Genomic DNA, 19,132 nt, shown 5'->3' with positions numbered 1-19,132 from the left:
AGTGCCAGACCGACAGCGCCAGCGCCACCGTCGCCGATGAGCGCGGCCTCGCTGGCCGGCAGGCCGCCAACACCACATGCCGCGCCGAGAGACTAGGAGGAGGACACTCGGAGGCGGGGCCGCCTCGGCGTGAGCACGGAGGTGTACTCGGACGCCTTGGACAAGCTCGGCGATGCGGTGTACGCGCCCGAGACATGCGAGGACGCGTTTGGCGAGGCTGACGGTGAGCCGTCCGCCGACGAACTGTTCGTCGCCGACCTCCTACCGCCGCTGCCGCCTTCTGCGGATGGGCGCCACCCCTTACCTCGCCGGCGAGCTCCTGGGGAAGACAGGGAGGCTTCATAACGCCTCAACAACACACTGACATGTGGGCCCGACATATGCCACGTCAGTAAAACTAGGGAAAAAAATTGATCTATACTGTTTTGGGATCAACTTTGAACGGTTTTAAATAATTAAGAGGTAGAGATTTTTGATATTGGGGAGTAAGGACCTCACTACGTAAAGTTGAGGGACGTAGGTGAACTTATTCCCTCTCGTGCTAACATACAGGCCATATTGTGGGAACGTACAGCCCAGCCCATCTCGGACCACTTAAAACTAACCCCCTTACTTGCCGAGTTGCCATGCTAATGTAGGCCTGTATGGTGAGAGTTTTTTTCCCCAAGAGATGCCCCCCTTATTTTTTACCATTATCATAATTGGAATCAGTAATTTTACAAATGGCTCCCTGCATTGGGTCGCTACTCGCTAGCCTAAACATTGCCCCTTATTTTGGACTAAAGTTATGAAAATGGGCCCTCGTTTATGAAGTAGCTTATAGTTTTTGTTTGCTCAAAAGAAACCTACTACTTCTGCTTTTCTCTTTTTTGACACAAATAATAGTCCTTCCATATATTCCCTATATCTCAAAATGTAGCAATGCCCCATATCCAGATTCAGATTAGTTATCTATGAGTCTAATCCTATTCTATTCTAAATTGTTACTATATTTTAAGATAGATATAGTAATTGAATAACGTTATATATTCAAGACCAATGAAAATTACACATGTTGTTGACCGAAAGCTTAATTTTACACATGTTTTCGTTGCCTGCTGTGGATTCATCCAGATAAGAGGATGCATCTCAGCTGAAGCATCAACTTTAATCAATCAGCTATTAATTTTGCCTGTCATCTGGTGGGGCAGCATCACAGGATGCAATGGTGCGGCCTACACAAACCATATATAGCAACAATTAATGTAATTCTAACTTGCTAAAGTGAAGGTATTATTTTGATGCAAATAAGACTGGCACAAAAGAAAAATAGATTTACCAGGGACATGGGCTAGTGTGCTCGTGCGAAGAGTAGTCATTATGGTAACATAAGATGACACTTTCTGTGCTAAATCATTAACCGTACAATGAAGAATCTGCAAAGCAAGCATAAACAGGATCAACATTTGATCAACATCTGAAAAGAATTAATGGGAAACTCTGTCCAGTGGAATACCTCAAGTGCTTCAGTTGTTGAAGCCTCCCCAAATTTATTTATCAAACATTGTATCTCCTGCTGATAATTGCGGTTAATTGCCTCGACATCACGTTTTGGACTGTAATCCGGTTGAATGCTACGAACAGATGCCAAAGCATCTTCAAACAAGATACGGCTAACTGCAGCCAAACCTTGAAGAGCACAAAGGAATGATAGAACGGTTGCTTTATCGACCTTCCTATGGTAAGTGTCCTCGGCAGTCTTAACAAAGGTCGATACATACATCCTGACAGTCTGCATTTTCAGAGAAATTTTTAGTAGATTCCAGAATTATTATGTGATTTCAAGATTTGGTCAAAGAACAGCATCCAAATAAAACCTTAACCGAGTTACCTGATCTATTGTATTGAGAGAAATTTCACTTGGCGTTTGAGCTCTCAATTGAGCGCCAGTCTGTTTTTCACAGGGGTGGGGAAGTTGGTTAGACAAAGTTCAGTAAAATTGCTAGCATAATGCATATTAAGAAAGAGCACAATTACCATAATTGTAGAAGCCAACCCGATAGCATCTTTAGCTCTTTTGAGAAGAGTCAGTGCTAACATCCTGCCTTGCCCATACTACAGTACCCACCAAATAAAACATGATCAGCTTTAGCAACAAGCAAGACAAAAGTTCATAGTAACATTACGACATCATCCTATAATTTTGAATTTCAGTAAAAAAATTACAACAAATTAATTGCTATTTCTATTATACATTTGAAGTTAACACATAACCACAATGACTATTGACAAGTGCTCACACAATCTCCAGCGTCTTATATATATATATTTTGTTTTCAAAGAAAGTTTATATTATTGAACTTGTTTATCTCCTTTAAAACTTTAGATTTTGCACTAATGCAACAGACTTTTACATTCATATTCACAAGTCCTAAAGTTAAAGGTTGAGGCGCTAAATTAAATTATGTGACCGCTACAAAATTGCTTATTGAATTGAAGCATATTGCTGAAGATTAGAATTTTGTCTTGGAGCGGAAATGCTACTTCCAACGTTGTATTAGATATGCTAAATAACTAAATGCATGTTTAATTCTGATTGTAGTGTGTTATTGAAACAGCTTCTATTCCTAACCATCTCATAATTCCTTGAGTATTACTACCATTAGCATTTTTATTGAACCATGATGTGCTTATTCGAAGCCCATATATATCTCCTTAGGAATTGCTAGAATCAACAAACATGTATCCTTTGGCTATATAGTGATTCTTCTTTTGCCGATTACCTCTACAAAAACCAATGGTCTAATCAAAATAAAAGGTGGACACTGTTTACTTGTTTTAGTGCTAAACAAAACAAAAACTCCAGCATATTATCTTGTTTTAGTGCTAAACAAAACAAAAACTCCAGCATATTATGAACAGTACTGACCAAATAGCATATCTTCGCTGAACGTATCTCCGTCCAATACCCTTTAATTTTGTTTATCTCATAATTGAATGGTGTATCGTCCTGCTTGCAAAGCAAAAGGGGGGGCATTAGAAATTAAATAATAAAGCAACAATGCAATAGTTTTGACGTTACATTATATCAAGGAGGCAAGCTTTCCATTAGATATATTAGTAGCTATTCCCTCCGTTTCTTATTATAAATTGTTTGACTTTTTTACCAGTCAAACTTCTTTAAGTTTGATCAAGTTTATAGAAAAATATAATATTTTCAATGCAAAACAAACATTGTATCAAAATAAATTTAATGCTAAATTTAATAAAACTAATTTCGTGTTATAGATGTTAATTTTTTCCTATAGATTTGATCAAACCTAAAGGATTTTAACTAGAAGAAAAAATCAAACGACTTATAATATAAAACAGAGTGAGCAGTATACATTTAGCTAGCTTGCTCCTTTAAATTTGGTTTCTTGATGCTACTCCGACATTACTACTGCTTCCGTTGTTGAACTTTCTAGTGAAACTTGCTCTTTCACTTAGGTTTCTTGATTCCTGACATTACTAGTGCATGCTAGCTTCCATCGTTGTCTTTGTTTGCCATTTGCACTAAATAATTCACTATTGTTAATTGAGCTTAGATAATGTGCTAGGAATTTTTATTTGGGAAAAATATACAAACAATACAAAATTTCGATTAGTCAAAATTAACTACAATCCCCATATGAATGAATGGTTGACGTTTTCTATTGGAGATAAGTTAAGCCATATATAGATGGTGACAGTCATGATATCCCACATTCTCCGGTTTCGCTGCTCGTTCGTGTGCTTTAATATTAACCAGGCTTGAGCAGATGATAATTAAAATTCATGCATAGAAAGTATGAGTTCAGCAAAAGATTTTTTAAAAAAAGGTGTGAGTACATGATTAGAACAAACCATATCATCCTTTTTGATTGATCGACGAGCTCTTAATTCATCCGCACAGTGCTGGAGCTCTTCAATTATGTCCTGAAACTTACGAGAGAGCTGGTGCGATGGAGGCTAAATAGAAGAACAAAAAAACAATTAATCAATATGCTGTCAATTTCGATCTAATCTAACTAATGGCAGATTAAGCTAGGAAGCAGCTGTCTGTTTTTGATATATATATACCTGATGGGGATCACCCTCCTCTGCTGGGCCGGGTGGTCGTCGGCGGTGCCTTCTTCTGGCAGCGGACGACGACGTGGCGCAGGCGAGCCGTCGCCTGCGCCTGGAGAGGCAGCCGCGGCGGCGGCGAAGACGACGAAGCAGGCAGAGCCACGCGGGTCCATCGCGACACAGAGAAGGACGACGTCGCCGGCGGTACAACGACGTGGGTAGGAGGGTAAGGGAGAAGGTGCGCCGCCATGATCGATCAAGATTTTGATCTATGTATGCGTAGTACGTACTCCTCGTTTCGTTCTTATTTATAATGGTGTAATATAGTTTATTGCCAAATTTGATAAATATATAAGAAATCCTGCCAAAATTTTGGCAATATTAACAACTTACTAAAATTTTGGTAATGCCAAAATTTGGTAAGATTTATTTTGGCTACAATCTGAACAGGCCATAATGACCCTTTTTTTCTTCTTTTTTTAAATCTTATACCAGAAAAATGCACGTCGGTTGCAACCGGTGAAGGTTATTTTAATCTTATTATTGTTATAGCGCTTGGTTAAGGTGAAATTCAATATGAGAATACGCTTGGATATATATTTTTCTAAAAAATCATGAACTACAATTAGGAGTTCGATCATCTCAAGTTACCATGCAATTTTTTTATAAAGATTTCTTATACGACTCCTTCTGTATTTCTAAAAGCGAATGAATTTAAAACCCGACTCAAATACGGATATGTATTTAAAAAAAACGAAGGAACTTAAAAACCGACTTATACACGGATATGACGTATCAAAGTACCGGCAAAAATATCTTCAATTTTTATAATAGTAGAGATAGAGATATAGATTACTAGTAGAAAAGATGCCCGTGAATTGTAGCTGGTAGAGCCAATTTAATTTGTACATATGTGTCGGTGGATAAATGATCACAACCTACTGTACCGTTTATTCATGTGTTTATCTGAATCACTTATTACCAAATAAAATACTATTGGTTCGGGCCCAATTAATTTGCGCGCGCCTCACATAAGAGGTACACTCTAGCGTAAGAAAAAAAGAAAGATTTTGATAGAAACATAAAATTAAAAATAAAATATAAAATTAAAACCGATTCAAACACGGACGACGTACCAAAATTCGGGCGAAAACATCTTCAATTTTTATAATAGCAGAGATAAAACAACTCCTCTTATCTTGGTTAATTAGATAGAATAAATGATTGTTAGATTAACTAGCACCGGCAAATTATGTTTCAATTTTTTAATCTCTATTTCTAATATTATAAAAATTGATAGAGTAAATTCCCTGTGTACCCATGAAAACTCATTCAATTTCTTTCATAACCTTGAAATTTACCCGATCTCTTCTATACCCCTGAAATTTTCCTTCTTTTCACTGTTATGTTTGGTTGCAAATGTTTGTTATACTGTCACACCCCAATCTGGCATCGCCATACAACGGCACCTGACAGGAGGGTGTTGTAGGAAAACGGCTTGAACCGCGTCCTACGAAACCGCGATCTCAGTACCAGTCCCAGGACATAGCGCTGGTACCCACGGTGACAAACATGAATCATTGCAAATCCTTATAATTAATAGAGAACTTATTTACCTTAATTTAGGTTGCAGCTCAGACAGCCCGAGAATGCAACCGGCGACACGGACGAGGCAAACACCAACAATAGCAGCAGCAGCGGAACCAACCAACGGACTAACACCCAACGCCACAGGCAACGGCAGGGAACTAAGACGAAACCCTAATCTTCACTTCACTTCAACTTCATCTTCGGAGCTGGCAGAACTATATTTATATAGAGAGCAAGGGTGAGTACTTACGTACTCAGCAAGCCAGGGGAACTTAGGTGGTTAATGCAAGCTTCAAGGGAAGGCTGTTATTTTGCAAACAGTTTTGTTTTCAAGTTTTCAACAATCTAAGTGTGTGCTTTCCACAACCTGAGCGAGACAAGTCTCAGCTCTGTCGGGAGGTGAGAAGTAACAAATTTATTTATCAAGATTTGCACAACTCCCAGAGTTGGCTTCAAATCTAGTTTTCCTAAACCAAACCAATTTTCCAAACTTCCCGATAACAGTGGTCCCCAAACGACCAATCACTTCCAGAGACACCCAGTCCCGCTGTCCCCTGGACAGCTAAATGCTTCCCAAGCATTAGGTTTCCCAAACCTTAACACATTTTCATAAAACAGGGTAAAACAAAAACTACGCTAAGGAATCACCTCACATCCGCCCATGACCGTGGGCACGGCTGTTCGAACAGTTTAATAACCTCTGCAGAGGGGGTACACTTTACCCACATGATGTTACTAACCTGGGTCACCCAGCCCATGCAGAACAGCCACGTCTGGCGACTTTGAGGCTTTCACGACAAGGCATTTCGAAAGCCGACACAGGGTTGCCATATGCCAACGAGAGGGGTCCCAGACCAACAACAGGTTAGGTCCCAGACCATACTGTGCCAGGAAGCCCGAGGGTTCTCCCCGACACCACCCCGTTGAATCCACATGTCTCTTGGCATCATGGTTCCCCTGATTAGCTAATTACTCAGCCAAGGGCGTCCCATTACACCCATGTGGTCGCACTGTTGTATGCTCGGATGTAATTCCGAAGGAATCGGTCCTTAATTGCGACCGCACAAGTATTCCACCCAGGAATGGCCTTGTGTCACGAGTTTCATTTTTAAAACTCATTTTCTTTCACAAGGCACCGACCCAGGCATCGGGTTTTCCAAAGCTTTTGTAAACCAAGTTTTACCCAAGAAGTTACTCAAATTTTAAGTTTGAAGGCGACCGTCGATACTCGCACAGAGTGCACGAATTATCGAGGCGCAACTAGGTGGTTACAAGGGAACATGATATAACAGTTAACAATGGAAGGATCAGATGCAACAAGTTAGGTAGGCTCACCGGTCTGCCTTGCAGACGGGGCAAACAGATTAAGTGCAATCCTATCAATGTATAATATTTTGTAAGCAATATAATTAAGTTCAAATATAGGCTCAATATATTCAAAGGTGGCTTGCCTTGCTCAGGGTCTTCACGAAGCTTCACAAATCTTCGAGAATTCCGCTTGAAGAAAAATATCCGGTAACCGCAACTAGGCGCAAACAATCAAAAACCTAAAAAAGACCAAATAAAATATCCTATTTAGGCTAATTAATAGTGCCATTAGATAGATCACAATTTAATGGAATTACTGGAAGTGGAACGGAGGCAATCGGACGAACGGATCGAGGGATATGAATTTTGGAAGTTTAAATCAATTTTTCTGGACAAGGAGATGATTTGTCGGAATTTTCTAGAATACGGGAAATGGTTTATGGAATAATATTCTCAAGAATATTATTGATGGTCACTGACGTGCGGGACCAAAAGAAATGATTCATGGAATTTTTGGAATAAGGAATTGATTTATGAAAAAGGGAAAAGGATTTATTAATCCCTTTGGATAAGAAAAGGAAGGAGGGAGAAGAATCAGACTTTCCTGAGCAGCTTGGCGCGGCCCGAGAGGATTTGCGCGGCTCGGCCGAGCTTATTGGGCCGGCGCGGGCTACGGGGAGGCGGCCCAAGAGAGGGGCGCGGGGAGAGAGAGGGGGTAGGGGAGCCGGGTGGACCGGGCTCACCTCGCGGGGTCCCGAGCGGGCCCGCTTGTTGGTGAGGCGGTGCACGGTGGAAGCGGCGCACGCGGGGGCGGGCGCTAGGGTTTCGGGTGCGCGTGGTTTGGGCGCGGCGCGCCGGGTGGACGGATGGCGGCGGGCCCACGTGCAGCCGCACGGCTTGCCGTGGACCGCGCGCATGGGAGGGAAGACGGAGGGAGGGGGCGGCTGACCGGCTTGGCCCGGTCAAAGCCGAGGTGGCGCCGACGTGGCGCCTACGTGGCAGCCACGCGGGCCGGCGGGAGGAGGAAGAAGGGGAGGCCGAGATGGACGGCAGACGGCGGCCAAGTTCACCGGAGCTCGTCACGACAATTCGAGAGAGAGGGAGTACACCGGAACGATGGGACGGACGAGAGGAAGTGAGCCACCGGATCAGATTCGCCGGAGGGAGGCCGGCGACGACGAATCGCGGCGGCGCACGCCGACAGCTAGAAAAGGGGGAAACTTCACCGGAGCAACGGGGGTTCGATTAAAAGGAGTGGGAGCATATCCGGGGTTCAAGGAATCCGTTTCCGGCGCCGGATGGGACAAAGGAGTACCAAGGAGGGCCGGCGACGAGCGGCGGTCTCCGGGAGCGGACGGCAATGGCGGCGAGGCCATGCCGGGCGGCGGCGGGGCTCGGGGCGGCGTCCACACGCGTTCGGGAGTGCCACCGAGCTATCACGCAGACTAGAGGGGGCGAGGGAGAGCGAGGAAGGGGAACGGGAGGAGGCACTACCGAGCCGGGACGGGCGCTGTGACGAGCGGCCGACGGCGCGGGAGTGAGCTCTCCGGCCTCGCGCCGGGGAAGGGGAAGATAACGGCGCCCAGAGTTCTCTTTTCGCGTCCTTCGCACGCACCGGTCTCCCTGGTGCTTCGGCGACGGACGGTGAGGGCGACTGCAGGGCAGGGGCGACAAGGTGCGATTGTGGCGACGAGAGAAACGAGTGAGGGAGATGGGAGGGGCTCGGGTTTTTATAGGTGGCGATGTCGGTTTGGGAGAACCGACCTTGGGGCGGTCAAGGAGAGGAGCTGGCGGTCGGGCGTGGTCAAGGTGGTGGCAGGTGGTGACGCTGATGGTGGTCGGGCAAAACGAAAAAGGAAGAGGAGAAAGGGAGCTCTGCTCCTTGCTGTTTCGGGAAAAGTTGAAGGAGGGAGAGGAAGTGAGAGAGGGGCTGCCTCTCTCGGCTTTGGAAGCTAGCGGCGTGGAGCGGCAGCGCACGATGCAGGCGACGCCAGGGCTTGACGCGGCGGCAACCGGGCGGTCGGCCACGCGCGAGCGCGTGGGAACGAGCGAAGGCGGTGGAGGTTTTGTGCGGCGACGGCGGAGAGCGGCGTCGGCGCGAGAGAGAGAAAACGAGAGAGAGGGAGATCGTTCTCTCGGCGACGGCTCGTGCAGCGCACGTGAGGGAGATGGCAAAGGGGAGAGATGGGCTGGGGAGTGGATCCGGCCCATCCAAAACACGGAGGAGGCAAAATAGACTTTTACAGAGAAGACTGATTTGGAGTGGATTCGAATTGAGGTTTTGGATTTGGATTTAGAATTTGATGCTTGGTCTTAGGGACACAAGGTGGAGTCAAGGAAGGAACTCAAATGGGAATCGGAATTGGAATTTTGAGGTGGGCGATTTTGATGGCGACGAGGGGGAACAAAGATGGAGATTGAATTGAGATCTTGGCACAACTTAGACTCGCACACAAAGAACGGAATTTTTGAAATTAGGATTTTGCTGAATTAGTTTTTAACGTCTCACGAAAAGCGGAGCGTTACATATACCCTTACTAATTAATTTAGATTTGAATATAAGCTTGAAAAAGATTGAAATTTTTGTGAGTGTGCAACATTTTATGAAACTAATGACACTAAATAATTAGAGCAGAAAATTTTGATATAAAATTTAAAAATAAAATAAATACATATTTTTATTTCATTATCTAAAGAGTAAATTTCAAAAAACTGCAACTTTAGTGACAAAACTATCAGTTTGCTGCAATATTAGTGACAAGTTTTAGTTTGCTGCAACAGTAGCGTGAGGAATTATCACAAAACTGCAACTACAGTGCATATAGATGACAACTGTAGCAGCATATAACCTAAAAGTTGCAGTTTTGTGATAATTTCCCACGCTATTGTTGCAGCAAACTAAAACATGTCGCTAATGTTGCAGTAAACTAGTTTTGTAACCAAAGTTGTAGTTTTCTGAAATTTACTCTTATCTAAAATTAAATTGTAATAAATAATGTATCGCACAATAAACTCATAATTATAATAGTCTAATGCGATAAACTTTTACATTTTCAATAATATAATTTATAAATTTTTATGTTCATCCAAAGGGTAAAATGGATATTTTTATAGAAATTAGACGGTCAGCTAACGGTTAACTGACGGAAAGGACATGGAAGGGATCAAAATCAAATTTTAGGGTATATAAGGAACTAAGCAAAATTTAAGGGTATATAAAGGATTAACTAAAATTTCAGGTGTAAACAGGGGATTTTCTAAAATTAAAAATATTTTTGTCGAAATTTTGGTACGTCGAAATTTTAAATGTCCATTCAACTGTTCAGCTCAGCAATCTCGAATGTATAAAAGGTCCTGCTAAAATTGTTTCGTCTCAATCGAATTCATCTCAACTGGTAAAACTTGATATGTTATTATTCAACTGTTCAGCAAGTCAGCAGATAGTGCCAAATGTAACGTACACATGTAGCAATCCAACTGGACAAATCCTCGAATCTCTCGTAATCTGAAAACCGCACCACGCAACAACGCAAACGCACGTGACATCCATCAGACATCCAAGACCAGCCAGCCGCCGGCGCGCCGCCATGCCGGCGACGGCGAGCTCTCGCCGGCGACGATGGCGACGGGGGAGCTAGCTAGCTAGAACGTGGGCAGCTTGACCTTGTCGCGGCACTTGCCCTGCATCGGGAGTTGGCAGTCGACGAGCTTCTTCCCGGAGCGGTCGACGCACTGGTACACCTGGAACAGCTGCGTCTCGCCGGCGGCGTCGCGGTTGCACTCGAGGTTGGGCACCGCGCCCGTGGCGGCGGCGATGGCGTCGCGGATGCTGCCGAGGGAGTAGCTCTCGTCGTCGGAGGGGACGATGCCGGCGCCGGCGAGGACGGCGGCGAGGTCGTGCCGCTTCTTGAGCTCCAGCGCCGCCGCGAAGTAGCCGTGCTGGCCCATGCCCGAGCAGGTGCCGTGCTTCTTCCACTCGTAGCTCCAGAACTCGAAGCTCTTGCCGCCCTTGCACGACAGCGTCGGCCAGTTCGCATCGAGCTCCGCCACGAGGTCCTTGATCTCCCACGGCCGCAGCTTGTTGCCGTCGTCGCAGTACTCCGGCCAGCACTTCTGCCGCCGCCGGTGGTGGCGCTCGACGGCGGCGCCGCCGTCGACCACCATCTCCACCACGCCGTCGTCGTCGTCGGCGACGGCGCCGGCGGCGGGACGGCACTTGGCGTAGTTGGGCCACAGGCCGTGGATGCCGAACTCCGCCGCCGGCTTGCCGGTGTCCGGGAAGCAGCACCCAGCCTGCGTGTCGCAGAACGAGCCAGGCCACTGCAAAAGCAAACACATCCAATCATCCATAAAACCATTACGAAAATTCAGACGACATGTCCATGATCACGAGCTGATGATCAATCGATTGATCGAAGCATGCATGATCAGGGTTTCAAATTTCGAAACTACGGTTTCTTTTGGAGGGGAGCGAAAGAACCGAAATTTTGGAAATTTCGAACTATTTTCGTATGATATTTTTTGAAATTAACTTATTTTGAATGGATTTGAATAAAATTTGACCAAATTCATAAAAATTTGTAAAAAAACGGAAAGTTTCGGACGAGATACGATCATTTCGGTGGGGGCCAGAAATTTCGAACCGAAATTTCAAACCCTGTGCATGATCATCAAACCTGCTGGACGAGGTAGAAGAAGTCGAATTCATCGGCGGAGGCGACGCCGGCGGCGAGGAGGAGCGCCGCGACGGCGACCACGGCGAGCTTCATCGTCGTTGCCGATGCAAATGAATTCCCAAGTCGTCGTCGTCTTGGCCTTGGCGTACACGTACTAGCTAGCAACAAGCAGCTACTTATAATGCAACGTAAAAATGATTAATTAACAACGACAGCTAAGCTAAGCTAGGTGCGTGCATGATGATCAGGTCCAAGAATATGCCAATAGATCGATCGAATTTTGTGTAAACAAACTGAATTATTAACAACATGTACATTTTATACTACTCAGATTAAAACAATGTATTAGACGTATGCTTCGTATTATACTAGAGTACTATCCCATTCCCACCCATCTATCGGGCCGGACTAATCCTGATCCAATCGTTTGAGACTTGAGAGGATCTCGCTGTCATGTGCTCTCAGATTGGGGAAAATTTGTAGGATTTGGGCATGTGTTCATACCGATCGTCCGTTGATCGATTCCTTGGATCTGCAAAAGTTGGGTGCTGATGATGCAACAATGCAAGAGGAGGATAGAAACAGATTGTCTTTCAAGACAAAAGAGACAGGTTGTTTAAGTTTTTGAGGTTTTGTATCGATCCAATTAGGGAGGCAAATAAAGAAAGGTGTGATGAAGATGGAGAGTTTCTCAAAGTTGCATGTCGCAAGTTGGAGACCACAGTTATGCAACTTTTTGTTAAATATGGTTGGAGATTCACAAATAGGCTAGAATAAATGTGTTCTCCTTATCTTAGTTTGGATCATCTCTTTTCCTGTTTGGTGTGTTCTACTTGTATTGAACTACACTCTTTTCTGGAGTGAAACTGTTAGAATAATTGGGCTAGGCCCAATTTATCCTATTAAATCTCAAAGGCCCATAATAAGTGTTAAGGATAATAATACCACCCCACAATTTAAGCGAGGAATATCTCAACCTAAATAGGGAGTTATTGGAGGCTCCCTGTTGACTGGTTGAGGTGGGGGTCGGAAAGCCACACGCGCGCGCGCGCCGGGCCGAGGGCGTGGGCGAGGCGTGCGTCACGTCGCTATTCTTTTTTTGCAACCACGAACCCACGTTCCCACGACTGCCTCCGCAACGGCGCGTCCACGATCCCACGTTCCCACGACTGCCTCTCTCCTGATAGATAAGGAGGCCGCGAGTCCGATCAGAACGACTGCCTCCGCAACGGCGCGTCCACGAGTCCGATCAGTCCGATCAGAACGATGCGCTTGATTCCCACGACTGCCTCTCTCCTGATAGATAAGGAGGCTGCCTCTGCAACGGCGCGTCCACGAGTCCGATCAGAACGATCAAAACGATGCGCTTGCTTCTTTCCCGGGTGTTAGTTGCTTCTGATCGCTTGCGCGCACGAGAGATCGGAAGGAGCAGGGCCTCCGGAACCACACCTTCGCCTGAGATCTGCACCGGGTAGGCGGGTAGGCGGGTGATCAGGTTTTTCGTCCTCGTCCACCATGTCTGCGCCTGGAGTCGGAGCTGCCGCCGGCGCCGCTGCTGCTGGAGGAGATGGCGTGCCTGGAGCTGGAGCCGATGAGATCTGCACCGGGTAGGCGGGTGATCAGGTTTTTCGTCCTCATCCACCATGTTTGTGCCTGGAGCCAGAGCTGCCACCGGCGCCGCTGCTGCTGGAGGAGATGGCGCGCCTGGAGCTGGAGCCGGAGATGGCGCGCCTGGAGCTGGAGCCGGAGATGGCGCGCCTGGAGCTGGAGCCGGTGCCGTGAACGTCAACACCAACAGAGGCAATTCTGCCTCACAATCCAGCGGAGGGCCATTCTCGGGGTATATCCTTCTCCTGCTACTGTTGTTAACGCTGTTCATAGCGCTGTTAATCCTGTTAGTCGCAAGTCATTTGCGTTCTTGTTATGTTCCTGTTCCTGATATTCATGATGCTTATGATGCCTTTAGCATGCTACTAGTTATGTTACATGTTGTCACTAGATCACCCTACACTGTTCATGCCATGATTATTGTCTTAACTTTTTGGATTAAAATATGCCGATATATGACCATATTTCCAACAAAAACTTTGTAATAATTGGCTGTAGCTCTTCTTGAGCAAATGTCGGGATATTATATTCCATTATTAAAAAAAAGGCAAATAAAGAAAAGATAAACGGCTGCTTAGCCTGACAGATCGATGAGACTGTTCGTATGTTCTGACCAGGCAAGGGGCAACGACATGAGCCATGAGGAGAAAAAAAAATACAGCAACTGATTATTGGCAATTGGGTTAAGATATAGTATAAGGTTTGATTATTTTGCACGTAGTTTCGAGGGGACTTCAGAGATATTTAAGGCCAGGTCAATTGCAATTTGCAGCACATTACATCCATGTTTAGGAGTATTATTAGTAGCTAACTAGAATATGCTTATCGTTGACGAGTCTTAAAGAAAACATGTCATGTGTACACTGTCTACATTGTTAATTAGGAAGATGATTATATTGTCTCTTTGCGAGGGGGAGATCGATGATCATTCAGATGACACGATCAGCACTGGGTGTTTTGGGAGTAATTAACTCATTAGCCACATTCATATGCACATTAGCACTTATATATATATGAGTGTTAATATCTCTTATTGCTGGTGGCCATCTTCCTTGTGCAGCTCAGTGTGTAGAGTTGACGAAGAGTGTACTGAAGTTCTGGCTGTTGAACATCTAAATTTTTTTAATAACTTTACATTATGTAACTAGGGAAGCTGAGTACAAAGTCAAGATGGCCGAGTTGGTCTAAGGCGCCAGTTTCAGGTACTGGTCCGAAAGGGCATGGGTTCGAATCCCATTCTTGACAAAAAATTTTTAGCACTAATTGAATTCTTTTTGTGTAGCACTCACATGATTTTTTTTTTGTGTAGCAACTCATAAATCGCAGCAAAAAGACAGGCAAAATCTTGAACTGTTCGTTACCTCCCATGAATTGAATTCTTTTTTTGTGTAGCACTCACATGATTTTTTTTTGTGTGTGTAGCACTCATAAATCACAGCAAAAAGGCAGGCAAAATCTTGAACTGTTCTTTACCCTTCCCATGAATTTCACCAAACGTATGGCATATCAAGTTACTTTCATACCTCTGACGAACATATCCTTTTTCCCCTTGCTGTACAGGCACACTGAGGACATCCACAATGTGAGACACTCCTAGAGTGTCCTCACTAACTGAGGACAGCATAGAGAAACTCAGCTCGCAGTGTAGGGTATCCCTGGATGGACTCCTCAAGATCTGAAGCAACCTGGCAGAGATACTCTGTAAACAATGGGTGTCCTAGTCCACAAAGTCCCCACTCATATTTTTACTTTCCTACCCCTCTTCTCTTTTTCTTCGCCACCATGCCCTCTTCTCTTTTTCTTTGCCACCGCGCGCCTCTCCCTCTCTCTCCCTCTCGCCGCCGCGCCGCGCGCCTCCCTCTTGCCGCCGCGCCGCTCTCTCTCTCTCCCCCTCGCCGCCGCCTCTCTTACTCACCGCCGCCGCCGGCCGGAGGGGGCAGATCCGATGCCATCGTGGGCGGATCTGCCCCCCCCCCGCGGCCAGATCCGCCAGGAGACCGTGGCAGCGGCAGCGGTGGCGGCGGAGGAAGACGAGGCGCATGTGGGGTCGTCGCCGGGTCATCGTCACCGTCTCCGTCGCCGGCTGGTGGCCGACGGCTACCGCGGCGGTGGCCGGATCTGGTCGTCGCCGTCGCGGATCCTCGTCGCCGTCGCCTCTCTCTCCTTTCTCTCTCTCTCGTCGCCATGCTGCCGGTGAGGGCAAAAAGGGGAAACACCGGGGGAGGAGACAGGGGACGGGGTACTGGGTCGTTGCAATGCGTAGCCTCGGGGGAGTGTCTCCGGAAAAAGGGAGCTGAGAAGCTAGAGGCGCGCGTTCCCCACGTGGGGGTTGCGCCTCTCTCCAGGGACACGCACAGCGGACGGACGGCGGACGGCGTGAGCGGGAAGACGACCCAGACGTACCCATTATGGATGGCCTAAATGGCAGGTCTATAATGTCAACTCTTTCGTTATGAATCCATAGCTAGCACGCATCTAAACTCTACAATCTGTCGCTTAAATTGCGATTGCCTGTCACTTTCAGCGTTTTCATAATTAGCATGGTGAGACACGGTCGTCGCTTAATTTGGGAGTGATTAGGGATGTTCTTTTCAACAAATGATCCAGCAAATCCTCCACAAATACGAAAATGCTCACACCGAACGACTGGCGGGGTGGAGAAAAATCAGACGCTTTTTTTTCCTGCCACTGTAGCATGTAAAGAATCTTTTCTTTTCTTATTTCTTTTAAAAAAATTTATCCTAAACTATTTATCTAATCTACGATCTGATTGTACCACTAAATTCGTTACAATTAAATCTTTACAACAAGACCACACATGATTATATTTCGATAAAAAAATATTTAATTTTTTTAATGTTGCATGTGGTCTCTTTTGATGTTTCAACCAATAGTTTTACAATGTTTCAGCTAGTGTACTCATGATGTTTCACTGTGTACGGATCAAATGTTGCAGTGGAACACGCCGTTGCAATAAATCACCAACATATTTTGGAAATCATCTATTAAGGGAATTTGGTTTATTTTTTTGTTCCACAAAAAATGTTTCACCTAGTGTACTCATAATGTTCCACTATGTATAGATCTAATGTTGCAGTGAACTAAACTATTTCGTTGCAACAAAAAACCCACATATTTTGGAAACCTCCTATTAAGGGAATTCGTTTCATTTTTTGTTTCACCGAAAAATGTTTCACCTAGTGCACTTATAATGTTTGACTATGTATTGATCTAATGTTGCAGTGAACTGAAATATTCTTTCGCTATTTGCTGAAACATTATTTCTATATAAGGTGAAACAACACCAGATTTAAACGAGCGAAACATTTTCGATGTACTTAGTGAAACAATTCCGATATACTTGGTGGAACATCGTGCAACATTTAAAAATAATTCAATAATAAGCTAAATTTTTTTCATCGGAATATATCCATGTGTGGTCTTGTTTTGAAGATTTAATTGCAATGAATTTAATGGTGTAATCGGATCATGATTTGGATAAGTAATTTAAGAGAAAAATCGGTTTAAAAATAAATTTGCACGTAAATCGGGCGCTGATGTCATGGTGACGTCAGCGTCTGATTTTTCCCCAACGCATCGGACGTCCGACGCGTAGGCCCGTCCCCACAAATAGGAACTCGTATAGCTCCTGTCCGAAAGATGTCGCTCTGTGATTGAAGTTTATTACTTCGGCTGAGAGTCTGAGGTGAGACCTTATAGGAATAAGTTCACTTTAGGTCCCTCTATTTGTCGCCCAGTCTGATTTTCATCCCTGAACCGCAAAACCGGGTACGACCCATCCCCCAACTTACAAAAACCAGGCAAACAAGGTCCCTCAGCAGTTTTGATAGTGGTTTTGGCTGACGCGACGCCTACGTGGCCATTTTGACTCGGTATCCGTCCCACGTGGCGCTGATGTGGCAATTATATCTCGGAAAAATAATAAAAATCGTGGGCCCACATGTCAGCCCCCAAAAAATAATTTAAAAATGGTGGGTCCCACATGTCAGCTACACAAAAAATAAATATGGTGGGGCCCACGTGGGCCCCACATGTCATTGACCGAATCCAATCTCTTCTTCCTCCTCTCTCCGGCTCTCCCCATCTCTCTGCTCCCTCCTCTCGCCGGGCGGCATCCAGCACGGCGGCAGCAGGCGGCGTGGCGACGGACAGCGCATGGCCGGCGGTGGGCGACGGCGCGCGCGGCGGCGCGTGGGGACGATGTAGCCGTCGATGGCGACGTCGGGCCGCGCAAGGAGGCAGCGGAGCAAGTGGAGCTTCTCATCCTCACCACCACCACCACCACCACCACCAGAAGCAGCGGAGCCCCCATGGCGCTTGTGGAGCTCCGACGAGGGGAGGGCGTCGGCGCGGCCGTCCTCGGCTGTGGCGGCGAGGAAGTAGAGGCGGCGGCGTGGGAGGAGCGGGAGCGGGAGGGCGTGGCGGAGGGGGAGGACGATGGGAGGAGGGACGCGGTGGCCGAGGGATGGGGAGAGGCGCGCGGCTTCGATCCCTCTTCTCCCGCCGATGGCCATCGGGGAGAAGGGCGGCGGACGGCTAGGCGGGCGTGCGCAAGAGAGAGATGGCCTCCGCGCGCGCCGTCGCCTGCCGCCGGCCATGCGCTGTCCGACGCCGCGAGGGAGGAGGTGATTTTGGTAATATCAAAGTCATACCTCTCCTCTTTTCCAGAACTCTTTACCCATTGGCATGGTATAACCTTTTTGCTTCTCACCCATTCGGCTGCTGCTAATTCAGAATCATCATCATCATCATCATCATTATCCGATCCATATATGTAAGGACAGACATGGTTAACCTTTCTAGAGTTCTTCCTGGCCTCTGCAAGCCTCTGTTCATGCAAGGTTACCTTCCGTGTAAGATGCGAGAAGCTATCAAAGTCTTCAGACGAGAATTTCTCCCTGATTGGAGCAATCATACCCTGAAAAGCCAAATCGGCTAACTGGGCATCAGTCAAACTCAAGCTGTAGCACTTATTCCTCATCTCTCTAAATCTCTGAATATACTCATGCACAGGCTCATCATGTCTTTGCTTGATTGCTGTTAAATCGGACAATTTCATCTCATGTACCCCGCTGTAGAAATTGCTGTGAAAATGCTTCTCCAAATCGGCCCAACTGTTAATCGATCCATATGGCAAAGAAAAAAAACCAAGTGAAAGCCGATCCAGACAAAGACAACCGAAACAACCTAACCCTCAAAGCATCCACATCCGATGGTTCACCACACTGAGCTAAAAATCGGCTAATGTGTTCATAAGTTGATGTATTATCCTGGCCTGTGAATTTTGAAAAATCTGGAACTTTGAACCGGTTAGGAAGAAGGACTCTCTCAAACCATTCAAGGTAAGGCTGCCGGTACAAATTTCCAGCGTCTTTCGGCCTAAGCCCAAACTGCTCCTTCATCACATCCGCAATCATATCAGCCCATGGTCGCTGCTGAGGTGCTCCTTGAGGTTGCTGTGGCATGGGCTCGAATTGATTGTATCGAGGAACAAACTGTGGTTGAGTCGATCCTCCCTGCTGATATTGAACTTGCGGTGATGGAGGCTGATACTGATAATTCAAATTGCCCCCTAGTAATTTTGAAAATCTGGTTGAATATTGCGCACCAAATGCTCGGGAACAACTTGAGGTATCACCGTTTGATCTGGTTGTACATGATGAACTAAGTGCTCTGGAACAATTTGATTCGCAGCATGCTGCCCAGGCTGACTGCCAGGTGTTGCGAACCCAGCCGATGCATTCATCAAGCCTTGCTGCTGAATCGGCTGAATGACCTGTTGCCTTAATGGCGTCTGCTGAATTGGTTGCAAAACCTGCCGTCTTGGTGGCGTTTGCTAAATTGACTGCACAACCTGTTGG

The 19,132-nt window shown here is 46.0% G+C and overlaps 2 protein-coding genes and 1 non-coding gene across 3 annotated transcripts; 1 reads left to right on the top strand and 2 right to left on the bottom strand.

Moving 5' to 3' along the window:
• Window positions 1–1,008: 1,008 nt before the first annotated feature.
• On the bottom strand, window positions 1,009–4,318 carry LOC136357462 (uncharacterized). The gene is made up of 8 exons (XM_066312724.1): window positions 4,130–4,318; window positions 3,865–3,969; window positions 2,909–2,989; window positions 2,017–2,094; window positions 1,871–1,930; window positions 1,496–1,771; window positions 1,319–1,415; window positions 1,009–1,214 (listed from the first exon to the last, which is right to left on the bottom strand). The coding sequence occupies exons 1-8, from the start codon at window positions 4,316–4,318 to the stop codon at window positions 1,162–1,164; spliced, it is 939 nt and encodes a 312-aa protein (XP_066168821.1). The 3' UTR covers window positions 1,009–1,161.
• A 6,041-nt stretch (window positions 4,319–10,359) lies between these two features.
• Window positions 10,360–11,878, bottom strand: LOC4343992 (ribonuclease 1). The gene is made up of 2 exons (XM_015789842.2): window positions 11,643–11,878; window positions 10,360–11,286 (listed from the first exon to the last, which is right to left on the bottom strand). The coding sequence occupies exons 1-2, from the start codon at window positions 11,733–11,735 to the stop codon at window positions 10,609–10,611; spliced, it is 771 nt and encodes a 256-aa protein (XP_015645328.1). The 5' UTR covers window positions 11,736–11,878; the 3' UTR covers window positions 10,360–10,608.
• A 2,536-nt stretch (window positions 11,879–14,414) lies between these two features.
• TRNAL-CAG (transfer RNA leucine (anticodon CAG)) lies at window positions 14,415–14,495 on the top strand. Its single transcript has one exon. It is a non-coding gene; the product is annotated as a tRNA-Leu (tRNA).
• The last annotated feature ends 4,637 nt before the right edge of the window (window positions 14,496–19,132 follow it).

This window comes from Oryza sativa, chromosome 7 (assembly GCF_034140825.1).
Source record: "Oryza sativa Japonica Group chromosome 7, ASM3414082v1".
Classification (NCBI taxonomy): domain Eukaryota; kingdom Viridiplantae; phylum Streptophyta; class Magnoliopsida; order Poales; family Poaceae; genus Oryza; species Oryza sativa.
This window is presented reverse-complemented; position numbering and strand designations above follow the sequence as displayed.

Bases quoted from the DNA above. Each gene is read 5' to 3' on its own strand.
- LOC136357462 (XM_066312724.1), bottom strand. From the start codon at position 4,318: ATGGCGGCGCACCTTCTCCCTTACCCTCCTACCCACGTCGTTGTACCG. The intron at 1,772-1,870 runs GTAACTCGGTTA...CTGAAAATGCAG, and splicing joins CTCTCAATACAATAGATCAG to ACTGTCAGGATGTATGTATC. The intron at 1,416-1,495 runs GTATTCCACTGG...CTTGCTTTGCAG, and splicing joins CAACAACTGAAGCACTTGAG to ATTCTTCATTGTACGGTTAA.
- LOC4343992 (XM_015789842.2), bottom strand. From the start codon at position 11,735: ATGAAGCTCGCCGTGGTCGCCGTCGCGGCGCTCCTCCTCGCCGCCGGC. The intron at 11,287-11,642 runs GTTTGATGATCA...TTGCTTTTGCAG, and splicing joins TCTTCTACCTCGTCCAGCAG to TGGCCTGGCTCGTTCTGCGA.